The sequence below is a fragment of the Galleria mellonella genome, unplaced genomic scaffold (genome assembly GCF_026898425.1).
Source record: "Galleria mellonella isolate WM207_F2 unplaced genomic scaffold, CSIRO_AGI_GalMel_v1 utg654, whole genome shotgun sequence".
NCBI lineage: Eukaryota > Metazoa > Arthropoda > Insecta > Lepidoptera > Pyralidae > Galleria > Galleria mellonella.
The window spans coordinates 314,887-338,251 of record NW_026442139.1 but is presented as its reverse complement, the minus strand read 5'-3'; the positions used below and the strand labels follow the sequence as shown (position 1 = coordinate 338,251).

The 23,365-nt window shown below is 34.1% G+C and overlaps 1 protein-coding gene across 3 annotated transcripts in view; it reads left to right on the top strand.

Annotated features, from left to right (window-relative positions):
- LOC113514522 (neuroligin-4, X-linked-like) overlaps nt 1–10,991 on the top strand; it is a 103,755-nt gene extending 92,764 nt beyond the window's left edge. For 2 of the 3 annotated variants that reach the window (XM_031907977.2, XM_052900807.1), the window contains exons 12-15: nt 3,548–3,746; nt 6,298–6,428; nt 7,905–7,987; nt 8,614–10,991. In XM_031907977.2, the coding sequence (XP_031763837.2) occupies nt 3,548–3,746; nt 6,298–6,428; nt 7,905–7,987; nt 8,614–8,706 (506 nt within the window). In that variant the 3' untranslated portion in view covers nt 8,707–10,991. Of the gene's footprint in view, nt 1–3,547; nt 3,747–6,297; nt 6,429–7,904; nt 7,988–8,608 lie in introns of all 3 variants that reach the window. The other variant, XM_031907978.2, reaches the window with a different exon arrangement.
- The last annotated feature ends 12,374 nt before the right edge of the window (nt 10,992–23,365 follow it).

Below are 23,365 nucleotides of genomic sequence, written 5' to 3'. Positions count from 1 at the left end.
TATAGTTAGTTACAAAACATTCACTTCAACATGCCATTATCGTGATGGAAAACTATTCCATCGACTGTCTACAACAGCTACAACTGATTAGAAAATAACAAAAAAGAAATATATAAACAAAAATCCAAATCTTTTATATCGTATTAAGGAAAGACCAGACAAAAAGCGTGTGGGGTATCAACAAATAAAAACGTTAATAAAAAGACGTTCCCAACACGGGCGTGTATATTTGCTATATGAAACCATTGAATTTCGTTTCTTCAGTTTCCTTTCAAGTAGGTAAAGCAACAATAGCCCGGAGCGGTAATGGGCAGGCGAGGGCCCCGATTGTGAGCCAGCCCTTTGTGCATGAACTCCACCCAAACGGATACACACAACTTCGCGTTTGTACGTTCTTTGCTCTAAATCACTGTATACCTATTCATTAAGTTCCTTTCTAAGTTTTGTGAGCTCATTAACTGGACCGGGCTAATAAAACACCGCTGGGGATCCTCATGTGAATGTAGGTCAAGTTTACATTTGGTGGGATGAACTCCGTCAAACTTTATCCTTAATTATCATATACATTAGTTTATTAAATTGAGCGACCCAGATCCTAACTAATAATGTTAGAGTTTTTATACTACATACTACTAAAGGGTTGCGAACAAGTACACAATCCGCTTTGTACCAAATAACCATCGCTTTCCATGTAAGCGAATTGAAATTTCTTGGTATTAGATAGTAGTGAATAAAAATACGGGATATTTTCTGCAAACTGGAACACAGCATGTGAGCAAGCTGTTTGGTAGCTAAAGTAATTGAGACAGATATAATCATGCAGATGTTTTTTTACAAATTAATATACATTTATACTTTATATATTTTGAAATGATAACCAAACTGATGACGCATTTGATGGTCAGTCGTTAGCATCTTTTTTTTTATACAACTAGAATGGCAAACAAGCTGACGGCCCATCTCATGGAAAGTGGTAACCGTCGCCATTAGACATGAGCAGTAGCATGGACATAACAGAGTATACTGTTTTGCCCATGATACCCCCCATGCGTTGCCATTCCTGAGGACTCAGGTGTTATTCCTTTGTACCCAGTAAATTCACGCCATATCCCACGCTTGAAACCGAAACACAGCCATGTAAACACAACTGCTTTATGGTTGAAACACAAATGGGACAGAGGTACCCAAGCAATCGACTTTTGTACAAAGTCTCCCTCTGGTAATAATCTCTTATAAACAAGAAAGGCATCGTGGATTTCACAAAATTTATTGTGATGCTTATAGTGTCTCTTATTACTCGTAAACTGGCACTGCTAAAGACTACGGTGTTATTACTCCGCATTGTATAATTCCGCCTCCATATCCCATTCTTTGAGTAGTAGCTGAAAAAAAGCTAGTATAATTATTCGTACTCAAGTAAAATATTATATCATCTGGACAACTTTTATGTAAAATTACTCTATTGCATGTTGGGTTTTCAAACGAATTATTTAATGGTAAATCTTCCTTTGTTTCTTTCTTCTCGACTCCTCAACGACGCAACCAATTGTCATGAGATTACATCGTAACATTTGTAAATTGTTACGACATTAGAACTTGATATCCCAGGAACAGTATGTTTGTAAAACATGTTAACGTAGAATTTCCTTAATTGTACACAATTTCCCCGTTTTATTGCTTTTTCCGATCGCAATCGTTATTTTTGTCAGATTGCAAACGTATTCGTATCACGCAACAAGTGTCTGGGGTATAATGTTGCGTGTCTAAAAAACACAAAGAGATTCCTCCAAACATTGACATTGTAATAGTATTTGCTATACGACCTTACTGGATCGTAAATTTGCAAAGTTTATAAGACGCGTTTCAAATATATTAAGGGAACATTTCCAAAATCAAATAAGGTTTCAAGTGACTGTGAAATGGTATCGAATCTCTAAATTTGAAGCGAGAATTTGCCTACTTTTGCGTATTTTGCCACATGCATAATGGATTATGTTCTAAGTAATTATTTAATATGACGTTCATTATCAGTTTTTATCGTTACATCGCGTGCTGTTATCAAGGAATTCTTTCTCAAACAATAATTATTCTAAATAATCAAATATATTGCGGTTTCAGAAGAGTTTCGTCCCATAAAAATTCAGATTGTGGACAAAACTTTTTACCTGGATTTTTATCTGTATACCTACTACAGCATTATTTTCTCCAGAAAGGATGATTACATTCTATTATAACCATTAAGATTTTAAGGGTCACCATATCCCAGGAATGAAAGTAAGTGGTGCATAAGAGAAAAATCCCGATACTATAAATATTTTTATATATTTGGAATATTAGGTTAGCGTCACATACCAAGTATCTTCGGTTGACGAAGATACACGACCGAAGATCCACTGAATGTAGAGCTAGCCTTATTCTCCAACTTGAAATTCTGTTACCATTAATCAATATGCAAGCTTTAAAAATTTTAAGAAGAAATGAATTCTTTATTAATCAGTAAAATGATCGTTTATTCCAGTTAAATGCCAAAGTGTCTTAAATTATTGCAATAAACTCTTAAAATTTAATATGCCTCTGCACTTTGGTTATTTTTAGTACCTGCTACAAAAACTGGTCGATTGGCCTACAAAAACGTTGTACGTGAATGTTCAGCAGTAAACCAGGCTCGTAATATGAAAATATCAAATTATGGTGTTTGACAGAATGTATTCGCAAAGCGGCGAAACTTTTATATTCACTTAAAAAGTCATTTTTGTGATAGTGAGTAAATTTTATGGTGGTTGTAACACGTCGGTCGTAAGTTTATAACTTACTTTATGTTGTAAACGAAAATTAGCTGCTGTGCTTCTAACTTCATTCGAGAGGGAGTTTAGATTTAAAGAATCTTTAATTTTCCGGGATAAAACTTTTTAAAGCGGACCTAGAATGAACCGGGATAACAGTTCTCAAAGTTGACCTGGAACAAAGCTAAGTTTCTTCATTACGTGTTGGATTATTTATCATGTACTTCATGTACAGACAGATTGTCGTTAATTAGTTTCATTAAACGGTTATTATATAAATATAAATATTTCTTTATATAAATATACATCAATTTAAAAAATTGCCAACAACTTAGTATGAGTATCAACTCGATTTACATTTAAAAAGTGAAAGTTCTCAATTTGGCTTTGGACTTTTTAAGTTATGTGATATCTTCACCAATTGTAAACGAATTTTGATCATTCTTTTTTTATTAGATTTATTAAAATTGGTTTACTTTTAAATTGGTCTTACACTACCTATTATATCAAGAGTAACTTTGATTGGTTTCAAAGAGTAGATGACAACAATAACACATTGGAATAGAAAAAAAGCTTGTATTTTTTGGATATTATATTACACGATATTTTCGTCAATTTAAAATATTTTTAATAATACTTTCTACAGTTGATAGCGCTTACTACCCTATTGATCTCATATTATTCTTCTACTTTCATTTATTGTTTATGTCTAGTAATATTTCAAATTATTGAAGATATAAATCTTAAATTAATCATTTATTTAGGTGAGATATTTCCCGAGCTGTATACAACAACAGCGGCCTTAGATGACGAAGAAGAGAGTCCGGAAGTAGAAGAAGATCCGCCAGAAATAGAGGAGTGTGAGCCTTCCCCTTCGCCACGCCCTGCACTTTCCGCTCTTCCAGCGCCACAACCTTCACCCAAAGAAGACTCGTTAACTACTTTAGATTCACAATATTACAGGTAAGATCCAATTTGTTTTAGGAAACTGGTTTCAAGAAGAATACTAATAGAATGCAGTAAACGGTGGGGGCTTATACTAACTTGTAAATATTTTCCATTTCATTCATTTATTTATTCGATAACAATAATACAATTGTGTTTGAAAAAATGTACAATCAAATATCAAATAATGTATAATCTAAAAGAGGAGGGACCGGCATATATGCATTTTTTTTATACTGTTGAGAATAGCAAATATGTTAAGGGCTCACCTAATGGGAAGTGGTAACTGTCACCTATATATATGAAGAGCACTTTGGTTATCTCTGCAATGCTTATAGCATCTCTCATGCTTTACCATTCCTAAGGACTAAAGTGGTGTCTTGAGATAAGCTATGAAAGTGGACAAAGCAATGATCTAAATATGTGCGATTCTCATACGTTTAGCATTCAGCTCTTACTACCTATCATATAAGTCAGTACGTACAATATCCATAGATAATGACGTGATTTAAATAGATACAGGGAAACAAATATGTTTATGGTTGTAAAATCTTGGTTAAACAAGCTAACGATGTAAGATTTTCAATTATTACGGTATTAGAATGGTAGCTTTGCAGTACCTGATATAGATTATTTTGGAATATCTTGTACCATTAACAAAACCAAATACATAAAAAATATCTAAATAATCTGTGTAAATACTCTGTGTAAATACTCTGAAGATAATAAATACACTATTTTTTTTTATTTGATATCTTCAATATTAATGAAAACCCCTTATAAATTCACCTGGTATTATGTTTAAAGCAAAATATACGTACAGTCTAATTAAAGGACTACGTTTTGTTTAATTTCCACAGAACACCTGTTTATTTTATCGTGGAAGAAAGTGATTAAACGGACAAGAGTAATGTAAGCTTGTTTTATGTTGAACAAAAATTATTTCTTCCCTTGAGGTTCCTTTTATCGCTGCAGGATAAGTATTAAAATTTTAAACATTAACGATGTTTATGGCAAATTATACTTTACTAGGTATTTTTAGCAGTTTTATCTTACATAACAACAGGTATTTCGAAAACCGTATTGTAAAATAACAGACTTTATTCTCATCACTTGATCTATTACAATTGTATACTACATTTGTATTCTGGTAAATTACATTGCTATAAAATAATATTGCTGTCTGTCCACAGTCTAAAAATATTTGAGTACATTTCAAATAAGACTATTGTTTTTAATATCAACTACAAAAGCTTTTACTCAAAAATGCATCATTACTTCTCTTTACTACGTGACTCCAACCCCTCACATCGCCTCACGAGTTTAAATACTTTACTAACAAACAGTAAAGTGTAAAGCCCGATATTTCGAATACGCTACCAGACTCCTGCATAAACAAGATTGATCGGCTGGCTTCGCTGTGAACGCGTAATTCCACTAATGTGTTTACCTAGATGTTTACCTCCCAGAATATTGTCCCGTTTTGTCTCGCAAATAATGTCTTAATGCGAGTCATTTCTCAGAGGTCTGTGAGTTTTTTCGAGACACAACTGGATACGCTTGATAATGGTAATGGATGGCATCGAATTTCGCGCGGGAATTAACTGGACTTTGCTCAGTGAAAGAATAATGCGAGTCATTTTTCAAAGTAAATTCGAAGCGTTAGTTATTACTATTTTTATCGTTAATGGGAATATTGAAGTGCGGTTAAGGCAGAGGACAAATCAATTTTAGATTGGTATTTGATTTTATAAAACCTTCTTTAAATCTGTTATGTTTAAGTTCTTTTCTAATTATACATAGATGTGCAAATAATTTAATAATATGTATTTCGATCGTAATATTTATCTTTACAGGTAAATTTTTACATCCAGTTAAGGTTTTATTGTTAATATGGTTAATTTAGAAAAGTTTTGGTATCCTACACTAAAAGGCAATTAATAGTGGTTAGTTGATTAGAATTATTTTGTTTAATTCCGCTACCATTAGTATGCGTGCGACTGCCAACACTCGAAAATTAACTGCTATTATTATTACCAGAAGTTCCACAATCTTTCACATTAGCTATCATACTCCAACCATCATTCCGTCTACGAAAGTTTTGCAAAACTCGTGAACAGTAATCAATATTCGAGTGTTGGCAATCGCACGTACACTAACGGTAGCGGAATTAAACAAAATAATTCTGAACAACTGACCAGTAATATGCACTTTCTGCAAAATAATAGTATTTCAATAAAACAATTAAATGGTATTAACATTTAATAATTAATAGTTTAATACTTTACGAGTATAATACATATTTCATGTCGTATTCACATTTATATTGTCGGATTATTTTACCAGTTTCAGTTTTCCCCTTCGAATATAATATGGGGTATACAAAAAATGTGCCTACATACTTTTGAAAGGTTGGCAACGCACAAAGAATTCCTCTCATGTTGCAGGTATTCATGGGCGACGGTAGCTACTTTCCATCGACGGTCTCCTCGTTTACCCCCCCTAACGATAAAAATGAATGATATTTCTTCTATCTATTTATATAGTATTCATATTGTCTTGTCAATAGTTACACGGTAGCACTTGGTGTTACTGTCGGCGCTGGGTGCTTCTTGCTGGCCCTGAACGTGCTGGTCTTTGCCGGTATCTACCTGCAACGCGGTCGCCGGAGAACCACTCATCGTAGGCCGAGGAGAGAAGGTCAGTTTTGATTTATTAGAGTCAAGCGTGAGTACTCGTTCATTTGATATAACGTTCAATAATATCACATTTACTGTACCTATGTTTAGACAAAAAAATGATTGATCGATTATTAATAGGTTGAAAAATTTGCCTTTCGACAGCTCGATTCTATCTGCTCTCTGGGTTGAATGTGTTTTTAATTATACCATGAAATGTTAATAAAATTTAAAAATTCTAAATGTATTGTTATTTATATATATATATATATATATATATATATATATATATGAAATATTTCTATATATATATATATATATATATATATATATATATATATATATATAGAAATATTTCAATAATATAATTGATTTTTTGAACAATTTTAAAATTAAATATAATAAACTAGTAATGCATTGTATAATTGGAAGTTTTATTCCAATTTTAAAATGCAGGACGTTTTTATTTTTTATTTTTTTTTGATGAAATACATCAACGAAACAGTTCATATTTATGTAAAGTGCACTTTGAAATGAAATCAAATAGGTACTAGGCTACTCGTATAGTTGCTATAATTGTGCATTGCACAGTGTGTACAAACAAACATAAAAGTTGTAGGTAAATACAGGTACGCATTTGATGAACATGCAAATGCTTTTTTATTTCTACAGTTTTATTTCTAATTCGGATTATTAGAACATTTCTATTATTGAGCTTTGTCGAAATTACAATGAAATTATTGTTTTGCAAATGTTTAATATTAATAACATGAATTAATTCATCATCATCATCATACCAGCCGTTAAATGTCCAGTGCTGAACATTGGCTTCCTCCTTTTGGGGGGTTTTGCCGGTAGTCGACGCATTTGGCAGGTGGATTGACAACCGCAGTTAGGCTTTGGTGATGTTTTAAGAGGGACGCTGCTGCCCATCCCTCGACCGTTAAGTTCCCTTAGTCGCCATTTACGACAACCACGGGAAATTTACAATGGTACCTCGCACTTTGGTTATATTTTGTTAATAGAGGGACTGGCTGAAAACCAGCGCTGTGCAGCTGTAAACATTGCGCTGGGACACTCACAGCATCAGCTGAGCCGGTTCCTTTTGCCTAGTATGGGACACTTTTTGTATATTTTATCTATATTTTATATTATTATTGTATGTTTACTGGCAATAAATATTTTCTATTCTATTCTAAAGTAAGGAGTAGCTCCTTTCATACCGGGACCACACAACAGATTAGGAATATATATCATTGATAACAGGTTAAAAAGGCTCATTGCTAGCAATATACCCTGTCAGGTCGATCTTCACGTGGTGGTCCTTGGAAAACTATTGTGGTGAATTCATGTCGAATTCTAACAGGCTAACTGATCCTAATCTTCATTTATCATCATTTACTAGCACCTTGCCAGTGCATGCCATTAGCGCAAAAGAAGTTATTAACCAAAAAAATCTGATGTATTTTCAATATTAACAGTATATCGTTACATACAGGAAGCTGCAATAGCCGTACAACAGCTGGCTCCCTGAGCAGCGATCCAACGACTATAACCTCGCCACGAAAGAGCACGCTCAAGGTAAAGATATCCCACAATACACCAGTACACAAATAAATCAAAAAAAATATACTGAAAATGTCTTTATAGATATAGTAGAGCAACTACGCTTTATTTATACGTATATACCTAGTATCTTAGTATTCTAATGGAGCTTAACAAAAGGGTAAATAAATGGATAATTAATCTGAACATGAGAAAGGCTGCTGATGTTCAATTGTAGTGCAAATTAAATATTAATAATAATAATTTATATGCTCGAAATGAAGTTTGTACAAATGATCTTAAATGATAACAGAGCTACAGATTTCGCCTTATCTAAAGACATGCAAAATTTTGTCTCAGCATATGTTAGTATTTTTAGTGCCTTACATTTTCAAAGTAAAAATTCATCAATTACATAAGTCCAAATAGTTATTCTAAATACAAAATAATTAGTTAATTGTAAGTGTCAACATTTAAAGATAGAACAAATCTATTTATTGATTTAATTCTAAATTCAAATTCTAATCATCTTTTTTAATGTTTCCGTTTGTGACTAATTCATTTAGCGACAAATAGTAAATACGCCATACCATCAACAAATAATACAGAAAGCAACAGTCCCTAGCGGCCGACTAACATATCAGTGGATTTTCACAGCGCAGCAGCGAGTCAGAACTAAAAGAGAGACCCAACAACGCCGCTCCGCCAAAAAAACGCGTCCAGATCCAGGAGATATCTGTGTAGAAGACTTCTAACGGGATGGGGTTTAGCCAGCAAGCTAACGAGCATTTTTAATGTTGGAACGGAAGTATTCAAATGAGTTTACTCGCGTATATTATAACTTAATACAATTACGGTTTAGTCACTTACTATTAGTGATGTGCCAAGTCGGCTTTTTTGATATTCGTGTGTTTGGATGGTTGTTGTTGTATCAGTAATCGATTGTTCGCTGTTGAATATGACCTCCCCTATAAGGGGGATTTTTCCAATAGTTGCCACGCTTTACAGACGGTTTGGCAACCGCAGTTTGGCTTTTGGTAATGTTTTAAGACCTACTGCCCATCTCTCGCCCTCCCTTAGTTGCCTCTTACGACACCCACGGGAAAGGAAGAGGTGACCCATTCTATGCCAAGATCTACGCGGCAATTTGAGTATTTGGGTAATTATCAATAAAAGAATCGAATACTGAATCAAATCCGAGAACGCAAACAAATACTCAAGTATTTGTATAGACACTCGAGTACGCTATCAAACTCGAGTAATTTTTAAATTTATTTCGCTAAAGCTTATTCTCAATAAAGCTAATAAATGTTCAATTATTTAATAATATTGTTTTTGATAATAAGGGAAGACCTATAAAACAGAATAAAAAGATTCATTAAAACAAGTACTCGAATGTATTTAAATATTATGTATCTGAAATCTCTATATTGAGTATTAGAGTAATTAAATACCTAGTAGTTATTCGAGTCAATATTCGAATCAGCCTGACTTGGCACATCACAAGTCATTAAAATTATAATAAGAACTGTGTAAATTTGAAATAACATAAACATGATAAGGAGATTTTGTTTCTTATACAATAACATCTTGATTTACTTTACAAAGACGAATTCAACTTTGGAAACGTATAAATTTGTTAAATACTGGAACTATATATTAATTTTGATCATTACAATAAGGAGTTATGCAAAAATACTATCCGAATAAATGTTGTACGAAAGTAAACTCTTTGCTGTGTGACTACGAGTCAAGAAAATGTAATACTGTACTGTAAATTTTCTATTGCATTGCATTTAAAATCGTATGATGCATCTGAAATACAGATTGCATCAAATATATAATTATTATCTATTAGGGAAGTATTGTGTGTATGTAACTACTGACCAATTAAGGAACTAGTGCCGTGTTGGCTCAGTGCGCCTGTTTCATTTCTCTGTTATCTGTTATAGTTTAACGTTAATCTGTAATTAATTGTTCATGTTGATGTTTCTGTTTATATATTCTATATATTATAGATTAATTAACATGTTTGATTCTGATTCACATGGAATGATTTAATCGAAAACAGCGCGATCAGTATTAATCACTGTAATTACATTCACATGAGCACAACCATTTTTGCTTTCTGATTAGAATTTGCTAATATTGCTAATGTTAGTTCTTTTATAATTTATTTTCGATTATTTCTTTTAATATTAATAAACAAATCTTTTAAAAGAGGCCTATCATCAATATTCTTCGAATATCTGAATGATATATTGTAAAAATTTAATTCTATCAGTTCGTTCTAGAAAATATCCACTATTTACAGCCACGCTGGTTCTATTCTATCAATTCTAGTGTGAATTAGTGTATAATATAGTAGATGAACGTTACGAGTTATTAGTTTTATTTTATTTGTAAATTTAGATTGTTTTCTATATAACTGTTTAATAAAGTCGCTGTAATAAGACCAATGTTGTATTAAATCTTTACATCTGTAATTTTCTTACGAAAATATTCAATATAAATAACTTTTTCGTTTCCGTGTTAATAATATTTTATTTATAGACGTTATAATAAATTCAACTGAAATACGATGACATCCATCAAATTTTGTATTTTATGATAAATAATTCATTGTAGAAATTTAAAAGCACGGCGCACATAATAAATTAACAAAAATAGTACACCAGAATCAAATAAAAAGGAACAAATGAAATAAAAATCAAACAAAATATTTTTATTTGAATAGACCTTTTCGAGTGCTTTTGATTCGTTAAATTCTCCTGTTCGCCCCCGTCGTGTTTGTTTTGTCGAGTATTCGCGATTTTTTTGACTGGAAATAATTTTGTTTAATATTAAATATAACGTGTATATATTGTAATCGTAATTTCCAATTCAAATATATATACATATATATATGAAATACGTCTGTACATAGCAGAAAGGTGAAGCATGTAACACCTGTTGCTGTAAATATTAGAATTTGTCGTCTTATGTGTGCGAGCTGGCCAGTCAGCCGCTGATGGGGTTTTTAAATAAAGACCATTTTTTCCTGAATAATTAATTTTATTTTTGATTGTACACTCACCATCTATTTTGACCTTAGCATCGTATTTTTTATTAAAAATACTGCAAACAATTAGTACTACTACTACCAGAGGGAGATTTTGTACAAAAGTCGATTGCTTGGGTACCTCTGGCCCATTCGTGTTTCTACCGTGAAGCAGTTGTGTTTGCATGGCTGTGTTTCGGTTAGAAGGGTGGAATATGGCGTGAATTTACAGGATACAGAGGAATAACATCTGAATCCTCAGGAATGGCAACGCATGGGCGAATTAGAATACTCTGTTATGTCCATGGCACTGCTCTTTTCTATAGGCGACGGTTACCACTTTCCATCAGGTGGACCGTCAGCTTGTTTGCCATTCTAAGTTGTATATAACAAAAAAACACTTTGTAAAGTAATAAGTCTCAATTTTTTTTACAACACGGGACAAACGAGCAGGCGACTCACCTAATGACAAGTGACTACCGCCGCCCATGATCACCCACTACACCAACAACATTGCAGGTGTACTGCCGGCCTTTTAAAAAGGAATATGCTCTTTTCTTGAAGGTTATGTTGTCGTATCGGTTCGGAAATACTGCTGCTGGAAGTCGATTCCAAAGAGTGGTTGAAATTTATCATAATAATATTATTATTCATATTTAAGGCACTCTCTTCCCCCATTATAAGTTGAAACAGCTGATATTCCATCATGTATGTCACAACATGTGCCCATGGTATTCAATCATATGCTTTGTGACAGGTTGCATCTATTCCTTGCTAATGGAGCGAACCGGAAACTTTTCCATTAGCATGTGTTGCACTAATAGTAATTGACAAGTTGCTTGCGTTATTTTTAACAGTTATTTGTACTATTGTATTGGCATTTCTAAATGCAGAGAGCTGATAGCTATAGCGGTAGCTATAGCAATGTTTAAAGATTTGTCAACAGCCGCTCAAAGGTTACAACTTGATAGAACAATGCGTCTTGAATTGTTACGAAATCATTCGGGACGTGCCAAGGCAGTGGACTACTGGTTGTTCCTTACACTGTGGGTATAGGTTTAGGACCATTGCTTGTGGCACTGTATGGTCAGTCTACATTCAATAGTATACAATGACAGGTTGAATGATAATGACGATGAACTTTTTAAAATCCAAATATGCGAGCAGTCAAGTGATGTTTATTCTAACAAGATAGATTAGAGTTTTTAAGACTATAAAATTCATCTAAGAGTGCTTAAATGAATAATCAACGACGGTGAATGTCATGAAACGATGGCAGCCATTGATGTCTGTCGAATGAAAAGAAAATGGCTAACAGGCTGACAGTCTACCTGATGGAAATTATTAATTATCATCCATGCACATGAAACACGTGGCACATGGACACCATAGAATATTATCCATGGTACCCCACATGCATTACTTTTCATAAGGATTAAGTTACACATTTGACAGTTAATTTCTATTGTAATTTTTATTTTTTATGTTACTTTTCTATACGTAATGATTAAATAAGTATTTTTTTTATACAACTTAGAATGGCAAACAAGCTGACGGCCTACCTGATGGAAAGTGGTAACCGTCGCCTATAGACATGAACAGTACCATGAACATAACAGAGTATACTGTTTCGCCCATGATACCCCCTATGCGTTGTCATTCCTGAGGACTCAGGTGTTATTCCTCTGTGCATTAAATTTACAGTAAATTTAATTGTCGCCATTTCTTTTCATTTACAAGATGTCATGAAACAAGTTAAGAAAATAAAGTAACTGGGAACCTGTGTAAGAGAAGTATTGGCCAGTCAGAGTGGTAATGTGATATTGCAGATGAAAATATGAACTTTCGACATTGATTGCACCACTTCGTGGACACGACAGGACTGAAGTGAGCAACGTCTTCATCTAGCAGCTCACGCAGTCTTCTCGAATACCCTCACACTGTCATGATTATTATCCAGAGCCACTTTACTATATCCATCTTCCCTAATGAAATTGTTTCACGTACTATCCGAAGATAATAGTGATGTTCGGTAGATAGAACCTTCGAATCATATATGAATGGACACAGTGTGAGAGTACCCGATCCACGTCGAAACGTCGGCAATAAAGCAGCCAGTAAGCTTTTTCATCGCGGTAAGTCCCGATTGTATATTAAAATCGCAAAAGTTTAAAATTAACTACTTCTGGTTAGTAAATAAGTTCATTAGAGAGATATTTTTTTTAATGGGTGATAATGGAATGGTAACCCCACCCCGGTAGCACATCGGTATACACCGACGGAGCACCAGTGAAGGATGATATGTGAGGATGAAGCAGGTCAGTTGGCCCATCGTGACAAATTCAACAAGAATTGTTCACGATGGTTTCCAGTGGAAACCACGTGGAGGTCGACCTAATAGGGCATATTGCTAGCAATGGGGCTGTCAAACTCCATTGCTAACAGAGAGAAGAGAAGAGATATTAAATTTACAAAGTTTCCGGTTCGATGCTCAAAATAATATCTCAATGTTGCATTATTTGAGGCATATAGTCTTGAGGGTATTTATTTTATTTATTGGTGAATAAGAAAGTGGCAAATAAATTTTACGCTCCCAAGAGAAATAGCGCAAATGTGTATAGTTAATACCTACACCTACGTATTATGCTACAATATTTCATCAAATTACATTGAAAGGCTTTTACGCTGTACGTGTTCCCACACCCACTCGAAGATAAACACGTTGATTTTTAAAAGTACTGTACCGCAGCGCAAGATACATTACTCGACTCTCATCATAGAGGATCATTATACATTATGATACGTATCTGGATCGCAGCAGCTCTCATAGTCTACCTCGACACTTCGCGTTCCACAACACGCTGTGCCTTCCGCGCAAACTCCAGATATTTCATAAGAAAAAGTTTTAATGTCTCCCGTAACGTGCCCGGAAGTTCAGAATTAACTATTCTGGCGAGCTCCCCTCTCCCGTCGCCGACAAAATTATACTGATCTTTATTGTTCCATATTTTTTAAGGAATATTTCGAAAGCCCCGCACCGGCCTGCCTCTTTGTTATCTTTAATTCTTCAACTTTTTCCACGACGCTCGAGTTTTTGAAAGATAAAGTATCCTTTAAGGTTTTGATAAATCGCCCGGAGCCGGCTGAAGGAATTGGGTCACGGGTATTTTTAACTAAATATACAAACAATGCAGTACCCCGGTGCTGATAACAAAAGGTATTAAACAATTTGATCGCTCGCCAGCTGCGGAGCAACAATCGGGCCGCGTCTGCGAACAAAGAAGTGAGAAGGAAATCGCCGATGCCGCGGCGATGAAGTAGGACAATTCGCATTGAATATTCCTTCCAGGCGTTTTATTGTACGTCTAAAGGTCTAAATGAGAGCGCGGTTAATTTATGATCGGGCTATGAATAGTGAGGCGGGGTTAGGAGGTGAGCGAGGGTGGGGCGGAGGCGAGCATCATCAATCAGGGCTGCGGCGCATTCAGACTCTGCGGCTGCCAGCGGTGGTGTGCGGTGTCCCTTCTCATGGAAATGAGAAATTGAGCGTGCTACTAGCGCTGCGTGCCGGCCCACTCGCCTTGCCACACCACTGCACGGCTTATAACACACGCTTCATAGCACACCTTAAGGAACTGCAGATTACTCGAGAATGTTATGCATTTAGCATACGCTAAGCTATATGGTTTAGTACGTAAGCTGGCAAGTAGGTGAAAGTTTGACTCGCTCCTTGAATTATAAATTATAGAGTTATTTTATGATTCATCCTATAGTTAAGACATTCAGTTCCTTTTCCATTTTTTTTTTCATTAAATGAATGTATGAATTTTATCGCTAAAATATTTGTTCTTTATCTATCAAATAATAGTTCGAATTTATAAAAGAATGTAACTAATTTCTTTAAAAAAAGATTAATAGCTTTTTATACAACTTAGAATGGCAAACAAGCTGATGGCCCACCTGATGAAAAGTGGTAACCGTCGCCTATAGACATGAGCAGTACCATGGTCATAACAGAGTTTGTTTGAGAGAGGTCATAACTGTTTCGCCCATGATACCCCCCATGCGTTGCCATTCCTGAGGACTCAGGTGTTATTCCTCTGTACCCAGTAATTTCACGCCATATCCCACCCTACAAACCGAAACACAGCCACGCAAATATAACTGCTTTACGGTAGAAACACGATTGGGTCAGAGGTACCCAATCAATCGACTTTTGTACAAAGTCTCCCTTAAGAGATCCGTATATTTTCTAAACAAAATTAAAATTTGTAATAGCTACTGATGATTAAGAATCCCTGATGGTGGTGAGATTAGTTGAAACATCTCGATTAAAATATACATACCATAAATTAATATGGAAGTCGATGATACGATTGTCATAAATAAAGGTGAAGTCTCTTTTACGAATCTTATGTCCCTGATGAAGAAATGAGACAACATCATCATCAGTTTTAATAATAAAAACGATATATTTTTAATAAAATTTGGCCTATATGTACACAATTTTAAACATGCAACCCTAGCAAAGATAACTTGATTAAATATTAGAAATATCAATAACATAATTGACTTATAATACCACGGAACTAATATATATATGGCAATATTAATAATATAATAATAAAGCCTTTATTCTCTGACCACATTTTTACTTTAACTTACATATTTATTTATTTAACTCTTTATTGCACCATAAATAAAAATATACAATGACAAGTGAATAATTCAAATCAAATACAGTAACATAAATACAGATTGAAATATACACATAAAGGTACAAAAGGCGGTCTTATCGCTAGGGCAATCTCTTACAGACAACCTTTAGTTACTACTTATTACTAAGGTAGCTTTCTAGCAACCATTATGTTGGTCAGGTTGTCTGTCGACATAGGCCATATGGCATATTATATATGGCAATATTATAATATTGCCAATCCACTAGAATAGTTAGTGATACATATTAATTTGATTTCACTAAATCTAGATTAACACAGGACGGCTGGGCTCGAGTTAAGGACATTTGCACTGAGCATTAAGGACGGCTGAACTCGATAACGTACGTGCGAATGGCTGCTTCGAGCGCCGCTCAGTACGATACGAAATTCAATTTTAGAGCAAACATGTGATTGGGATTTGTGATTTGCATGCAATATAGGTATTTAAGTTTATTATTTTACATGCATATATACAAGGATAGATAGATAGATACTCTTTTTTGTTTCCTCCATAAGATTACAATAGTAAACTTATTATAAATATAAACAATTACAAGAAAAAAATTATACTATGAAAACAATAGGCGGCCTTATCGCTAAGAGCAATCTCTTCCAGGCAACCTTTGGATGGAGAGGAGTAATTATAAACAGTTCGACTGGAGGCACGGAACTATGTTCGTTTTTTAAATACATATAGGGATATACATACGTACAATAATGTGAATATATAAATGTATATTTTAAGTTACTAATACATACCTAAATAAACCAATGTATCATCATATCAGCCTTTAATTAGCCACTGTTGAACATAAGCCCTCCCTTTGGGAGATTTTGCCAATAGTTGCCACGCTTGGCAGACGAATTGGCAACCGCAGTCAGGCTTTAGAGATGTTTTAAGAGGGATGCTGCTGCCCCTCCCTCACCTTCCCTTAGTGATTATAACTGAAGAGCAAATAGTGGATCGATTAAATATATATATATTATACATACATATATATTTAATAATAAAAGATCGACAAGCTTTCTCGCTACACTGAAAAACTGAAATTCATTATTATCTCGAAAGCTCGCTTAATGATTTCACTAATTAAAATCTGACGAAACTTGTCTGATAGGAAAATATTTATTATCTAAAACATGATTAATCCTTGAAAGACATTATCTTTTACATCAATCACGCTTTCAGCCACTTTATTCGACTTTGAGCAACAACTCTTTAGGGCACCCGCTGCGTCAAAAACAGAACCTTTTTATGAGCCTACTGTACCTACTATAGTAGAAGAACTGTAGTCTGTTTGTACATATATTTAACCATAACTCCGGAGCTTCCAAGAACGTAAAGTATCAATAATTTCTTAAATTCCATATGGATTTCTATTAATGTGGAAATATTACATAGGTATGGTGGTATAAACTGGCGAAAATAATTTTACCTTAGATCCGTTTCCTTTTTGTTGTTTTGTTACATCAAAACCGTCAAACCCTCGTTAATTATGTCTGTATGAGCACCTGCCAATATGTCTGTTTATCATTTTTGTAACCCGATTTAAATTTTTGGTCGATTCAGAGTGAACTGTCTTTACCGCGATATTATATTAGAAGTAAATTGTTTTTACAACGAGATATTAATAGAAAAATATATATCTAGGTCCAAAAGTTTGTACAAAAGTCGATTGCTTGGGTACCTCTGTCCCATTCGTGTTTCAACCGTGAAGCAGTTGTGTTTGCATGGCTGTGTTTCGGTTTAAAGGGTGGGATATGGCGTGAATTTACTGGGTACAGAGGAATAACACCTGAGTCCTCAGGAATGGCAACGCATGGGGGGTATCATGGGCGAAACAGTATACTCTGTTATGTCCATGGTATTGCTCATGTCTACAGGCGACGGTTACCACTTTCCATCAGGTGGGCCGTCGGCTTGTTTGCCATTCTAAGTTGTATAAAAAAAAACTTAAGTAATTTTTCAAAATATTTTAATATCTTTAATAATTTCACTCTACCTACTGAACCCTGTAAACGGGCGTCCGATTTGCCATTGTCCATTTTTGTTTTCTGCATAAATGGCAGTAATGTTCTTTAACCTTGACGCCATCTTAGCGGAATAATTTACGTGAACTATATTAATGTCCGAGAAAATATGGGAAAAGGAAGTTAATTTACTAATGTTGCCTAAAGTCTTGATTTACCGTTGACTGTATTTATATAAAATATTTTGGAAACTATTTCTGTATATTTCTCCATGAATGTATTGTCTATTGATTTTATTTTATTGTTTTTGTCTTTTATATTTTTCTTCCCTTTCTTTTAATAGATACAGACGCTATTTTTTACATTATGTTACGCTCAGTTTATGTTAAAAAAAATTACTTGGAACAATATTTTTTAAGATTTAAAAATCAAACTAACTTAATTACATACAAAATATATAATAATACGTAAATGTAAGCAAGTCTTTTAAATAGGAAAGATTTATCAATGATTTTGACATCGGAATGATTAGGCACAAAAATTTTAATTTAATACACTACAATAAACTCTAAAACAACAAAAAAAATCAATTGCATATTTATTATCATCAGATAATATCTTTCATCACCATCATCATCATATTAACCTTTAACTGTTCACTGATGAACTTAAGCCATAAGGGGGGTTTTGCGAGTAGTTGCAACGCTTGGCAGGCGCGTTGGCAATCGCAGTTAGGCTTTAGAGATGTTTTAAGAGGGACGCTGCTGCTCATCCCTCGCCTTCCTTAGTTACCTCTTACGACACCAGCAGGAAAGGAAGGAGTGGTCTATGCTATACCGGGACCACACGGCGTAATAATTTTATTCCGGAAAAAATCCTTGAGTCCTTTAGAAAACTAGAGTTTTCGAAATTTAGGTACTCTGTATGAAAACAGTTAACGTACATCAGAAGACATCGTTTAGGACGTCCAATCTCGTGTAAATGAGACGATTTCCTGACAGACCAGAGGGAGACTTTGTACAAAAGTTAGTTAACTATTTCTTGGGTACCTCTGTACCATTCGTGTTTCAACCGTTTACGGTTGAAACTGATTTGTCAGTTGTGTTTGCATGGCTGTGTTTTGGTATGAAGGGTGGGATATGGCGTGAATTTACTGGGTACAGAGGAATAACACCTGAGTCCTCAGGAGTGGCAACGCATGGGGGTATCATGGGCGAAGCAGTATACTCTGTTATGTCTATGGTACTGCTCATGTCTATAGGCGACGGTTACCACTTTCCATCAGGTGGACCGTCAGCTTGTTTGCCATTCTAAGTAGTATAAAAAAAGCTTTCTAAAACGGTGCTAAATAATCCAAACAATATTTGCGTATAGCAAAGTGCCTTGCTGATCTTTCGACTACAAAATTCATCAGTTATTCATGAAATCATTAGGAACAAACCTTGTCAATCTTCCAAGATATATTATCGCTTCAGTTCAAGGATAAAGCAAGTCTATCTCGTTGTTGTCATTGCTATCAAACATAATATCCACTAATTAGCCTACACAACTCTAGACAGTTCGTAATAGCCTTGATTTGCCATATTGATTAGATCCGATGGGATCTCATTTGGAAATAATTTTAGTACAATATCAATACTTTTTTCCTAGAAAAACTGATTGCTGTCACCCAGAATAGAAATTGAAAGAAAAGTAAGAAATCACTGCTGTCTCGGTGTACATCTAAATCAGACAAGGTCGTGTTGTATTTCGTATTATCTATCTGTTTTTAAGTCAAATTATTTGATAATTTAAGGTTATTGTAGAATATATATGTAGAAAAAAAAACTAGTTGTGGCTAAACCAATTATTTCAATTTAAAAATTAAACTACTATACTATATATTTTCCTTTTTTTTTGTTGCAATTTTTTTTGTTTCTCACTCTTTTATCCCTTTTACTGTGTATATCTTATACGAGTATGTATATTTGTATTGTTATTTTTTTTTTTGATGGGTGAAAATGGTATGGTAACCACGCCTGCGCTAACGGGATACGCTGGCGGAGCACCAGTGAAGGGTGATAGATGAGAATGAAAACAGGCCAGTTAGCCCATCATGATGAATTCATCAGGAATTAATAATGATAGTTTCCAGGGGGAACCGCGAGGAGGTCAACCTGGTTGGGTATATTGCTAGCAATAGGATTCTCAGTCTCCATTACTAACAATCCCTTTCCCCCCTTTCTATTGTATATATATTGTTATTTGAGTACTAAAAAGAATTTTCCAAATTTCCTAACAGACAGAGTTATAGGTAACACTTATTAAAAAAAACTAATTGTAACCTCCTTTTTTTAAAATTAGTTGAAAATATGTTTAATTAGACGCATTCAATCTGCACTCGCAATAATACTATAACAAATATACATAATATAATAATAAATAATAACTTCAACTCTTGTCTTCAACAATAACAAGTAAAAAGTACAATTTGTAACATTTGAATTCATTTAAATGTGTATTTTACTATCAAAATACTAGTATTCATCAAGTCTTTGTTGAAATATCAATAATAATAGAATAGTTAGTCTACTGTACATTTGCTTTATATACAACTAACTATATCCTGCAGCTTCGCTTGTAGTCGGTTCGTGAAATTAAGTAATCTATTACCATATATGTTTCCTCAAAAAATAAGCTATGAAATGTATATGGAATTTTTAAAATACGACTGGTTGTTTTAGACATTATAAGCGAGTTCATACAAATGAATTTACTACAAAATACCTTATTTTTTTTTGTAAGTTAAGTGTGTTAAATAGGTAATCGCACTCATAGTCCCCATGATACAGGTCTGGCCTAGTTTGGGGACTGATGGTAATGAAGATATTTCCTCGTTGAATATAAATTGTAAAAATTGTAAATTGTACTCGAATAATAAAAATTGTTACTTTTATGACAAGCTATGTGACCAGCTCATCGCCACTTCAGCTTGCTTATCCTTCCTAATACAAAGTGAAATAGTAGTAATATTATAAAATTCGCAGAAATTGATTCAATTTGCAAATCCATATCGACTTTCTGCTTTAATAGCAATCTAAAACTTCAATTCCGTACACCCTCATATGTAATCAAAAACTTTATTACCCTATCATCCACTACAGTTACATCTCCGTCTTACAATGTTTTCGTATGCACAAAGCGCGTATTTGTTCAAAATCTGGGTATCGTGATCCCATTCGTGTTTCCTGTAGACGCAACGTGTTGAGGCCATTACGTGGGGGACATAAAAACACGTCGTGAAAATTGCCCGTTCAGTCGAGTGACGAGCGCCGATTTTCGCCGCGTGTCTGGACGTCGGCGAAAAATAGCAACGCATTTGTAGTTACTTCTATTATATTGCTTTACATTTGTAGTAGACATATTTTCTGTAGCAGAACTCCCCTTATGGGGGAAGGCTTATGTCCAGCAGTGGACAGTTAAAGGCTGAAATAATATTAATAACAATATTTTCTGTCATAACTCACAAACTTAGGTTATACGTGTAATATATGGAGCATCGAGCCTCAAAAATGGGTCAACTTTTTATTAGCTTATTGTCAAATTAGCTGACTCGTTTTTTTTTATTAGCGTTCTATATACTTACGCATACAATGTACCTTGTTATACATTTTATTATTTAATAAATAAAATAAGTTTTTGAGCATTAAAAAGGTGCAAAATTTAAAAGACAAAATAAATATAGAAGTTATAAAGGAATCACTCATAACTATTTATCACGCAAAATTGTATGAAAAATTTTACTCGCTTTTCTTGCAGCATTTGTATGGAGACATTCTACCTGTATAATCTAAGGTTACAAAGTATGCAGCATAAAAATAAATGAAAATATTTCAATTATTTCTATTGCAATGTGTGTGTCAACAATATCTACAAATCGGATACTGAGATAGATCTGTGACAAGCGGACGAACGGACTAAGTCGCTACATAACCCTTTTGAACCTTTTTGGTGCGAAAACTTAAATGTGGAAGAATAAAGTAGACATAGAAAAATAATTAAAAAGGCGGGCAGAAAAACAAACAACAATTTTTGATATCACTCGAAATAGCAAATAATCTATTGACCTACTAGATGGAAAGTAGTAACGGTCGCCAATAGATATTAACAGAATGTTTTACACAACTAGGTGTTACTTTGCAATGTTTCGTGTTACTGATTAGTTTATTAAAATTATTTTGTTTTTTTTTTTTTTTTTATACAACGCAGGGGGCAAACGAGCATGCGGCTCACCTGATGGTAAGTGACTACCGCCGCTCATGATCACCCACAACACCAGCGGCATTGCAGGTGTGCTGCCGGCCTTTTAAAAAGGAATATACTAATTTCTTGAAGGTTATGTTTAATTCCGCTGCCATTAGTATTGGTGTGACTTTTTTTTTTATACAACTTTAACTCTGATGAATTGCGATCTAAAACACAACCATGCAAATACAACTGTCTGGCATAAACAGAAGTGGCGCAGATCATGACACTTGCATTATTGATATCCACTTTAATTTTATCAAAAATAAACAAATAAATTGTGAATTTTCTCTTTTGAATTTATTAAATATACAGTAATATATATATATATATATATATATATATATATATATATATATATTACGTTTCAATAAATGATTCAAATTGATAAAATCACAAGTACCTTTTAAAATTACAAACGCAGAAAAATCATTTTAAAATATACATACTTCATAATTTGAGTACTTCTGCGAACAGGTGCGCGTTGTAGTCGTTAAAAATAATAATTATAATTTCATATGAATTTTGAAGGACTATTATTTTATAATATCACTGAAATTTGATATTTCAATTTAATTAACATGTTATTTATTTATTTAAAGTCGTTTGCTTTGGTACCTCTGTCCCATTCGTGAAGCAGTTGTGTTTGCATGGCTGTGTTTCGGTTTGAAGGGTGGGATATGGCAGTGAATTTACTGGGTACAGAGAAATAACATCTGAGTCCTCTGGATGTTGCCTACACATGGGGTATTTGGGTACCTCTGTCCCATTCATGTTTCCACTGTAAAGCAGTTGTGTTTGCATGGCTGTGTTTCGGTTTGAAGGGTGGGATATGGCGTGAATTTACTAAGTACAGAGGAATAACACCTAAGTCCTCAGGAATGGCAACGCATGGGGGGTATCATGGGCGAAACAGTATACTATGTTATGTCCATGGTACTGCTCATGTCTATAGGCGTGGGCCATCAGCTTGTTTACTATTCTAAGTTACATAAATAAATATTAATTTTTAAATAATTTTTAATTGTCTTCCCTCTTTAATCAATGATCAATAATGATAAGTAATCAAATTTAATTGTCCCGTGGGTGTCATAAGAACCGACTAAGGGAGGACGAGGGAAGAAATAAAATGAAATTAAATTTATTGCGATGAATGTGGTAAGATTTGGTAAAAATTATACATTTTGTGTGACTCTAACATTCAGCTAGCAGCGTCCCTCCTATAACATCTCTATGTTTATATCATATGATTTTACTCCACAAAAATGGGGATATGAACCTATTATTATAATATGGGGCTAACTGCCTATCGATTGCAGAAATAATTATCATAATTTTCATACCGAATTGGCAAGGGCATAATATAAGATAGATAGATAGATACTCTTTATTGTTTCCTCC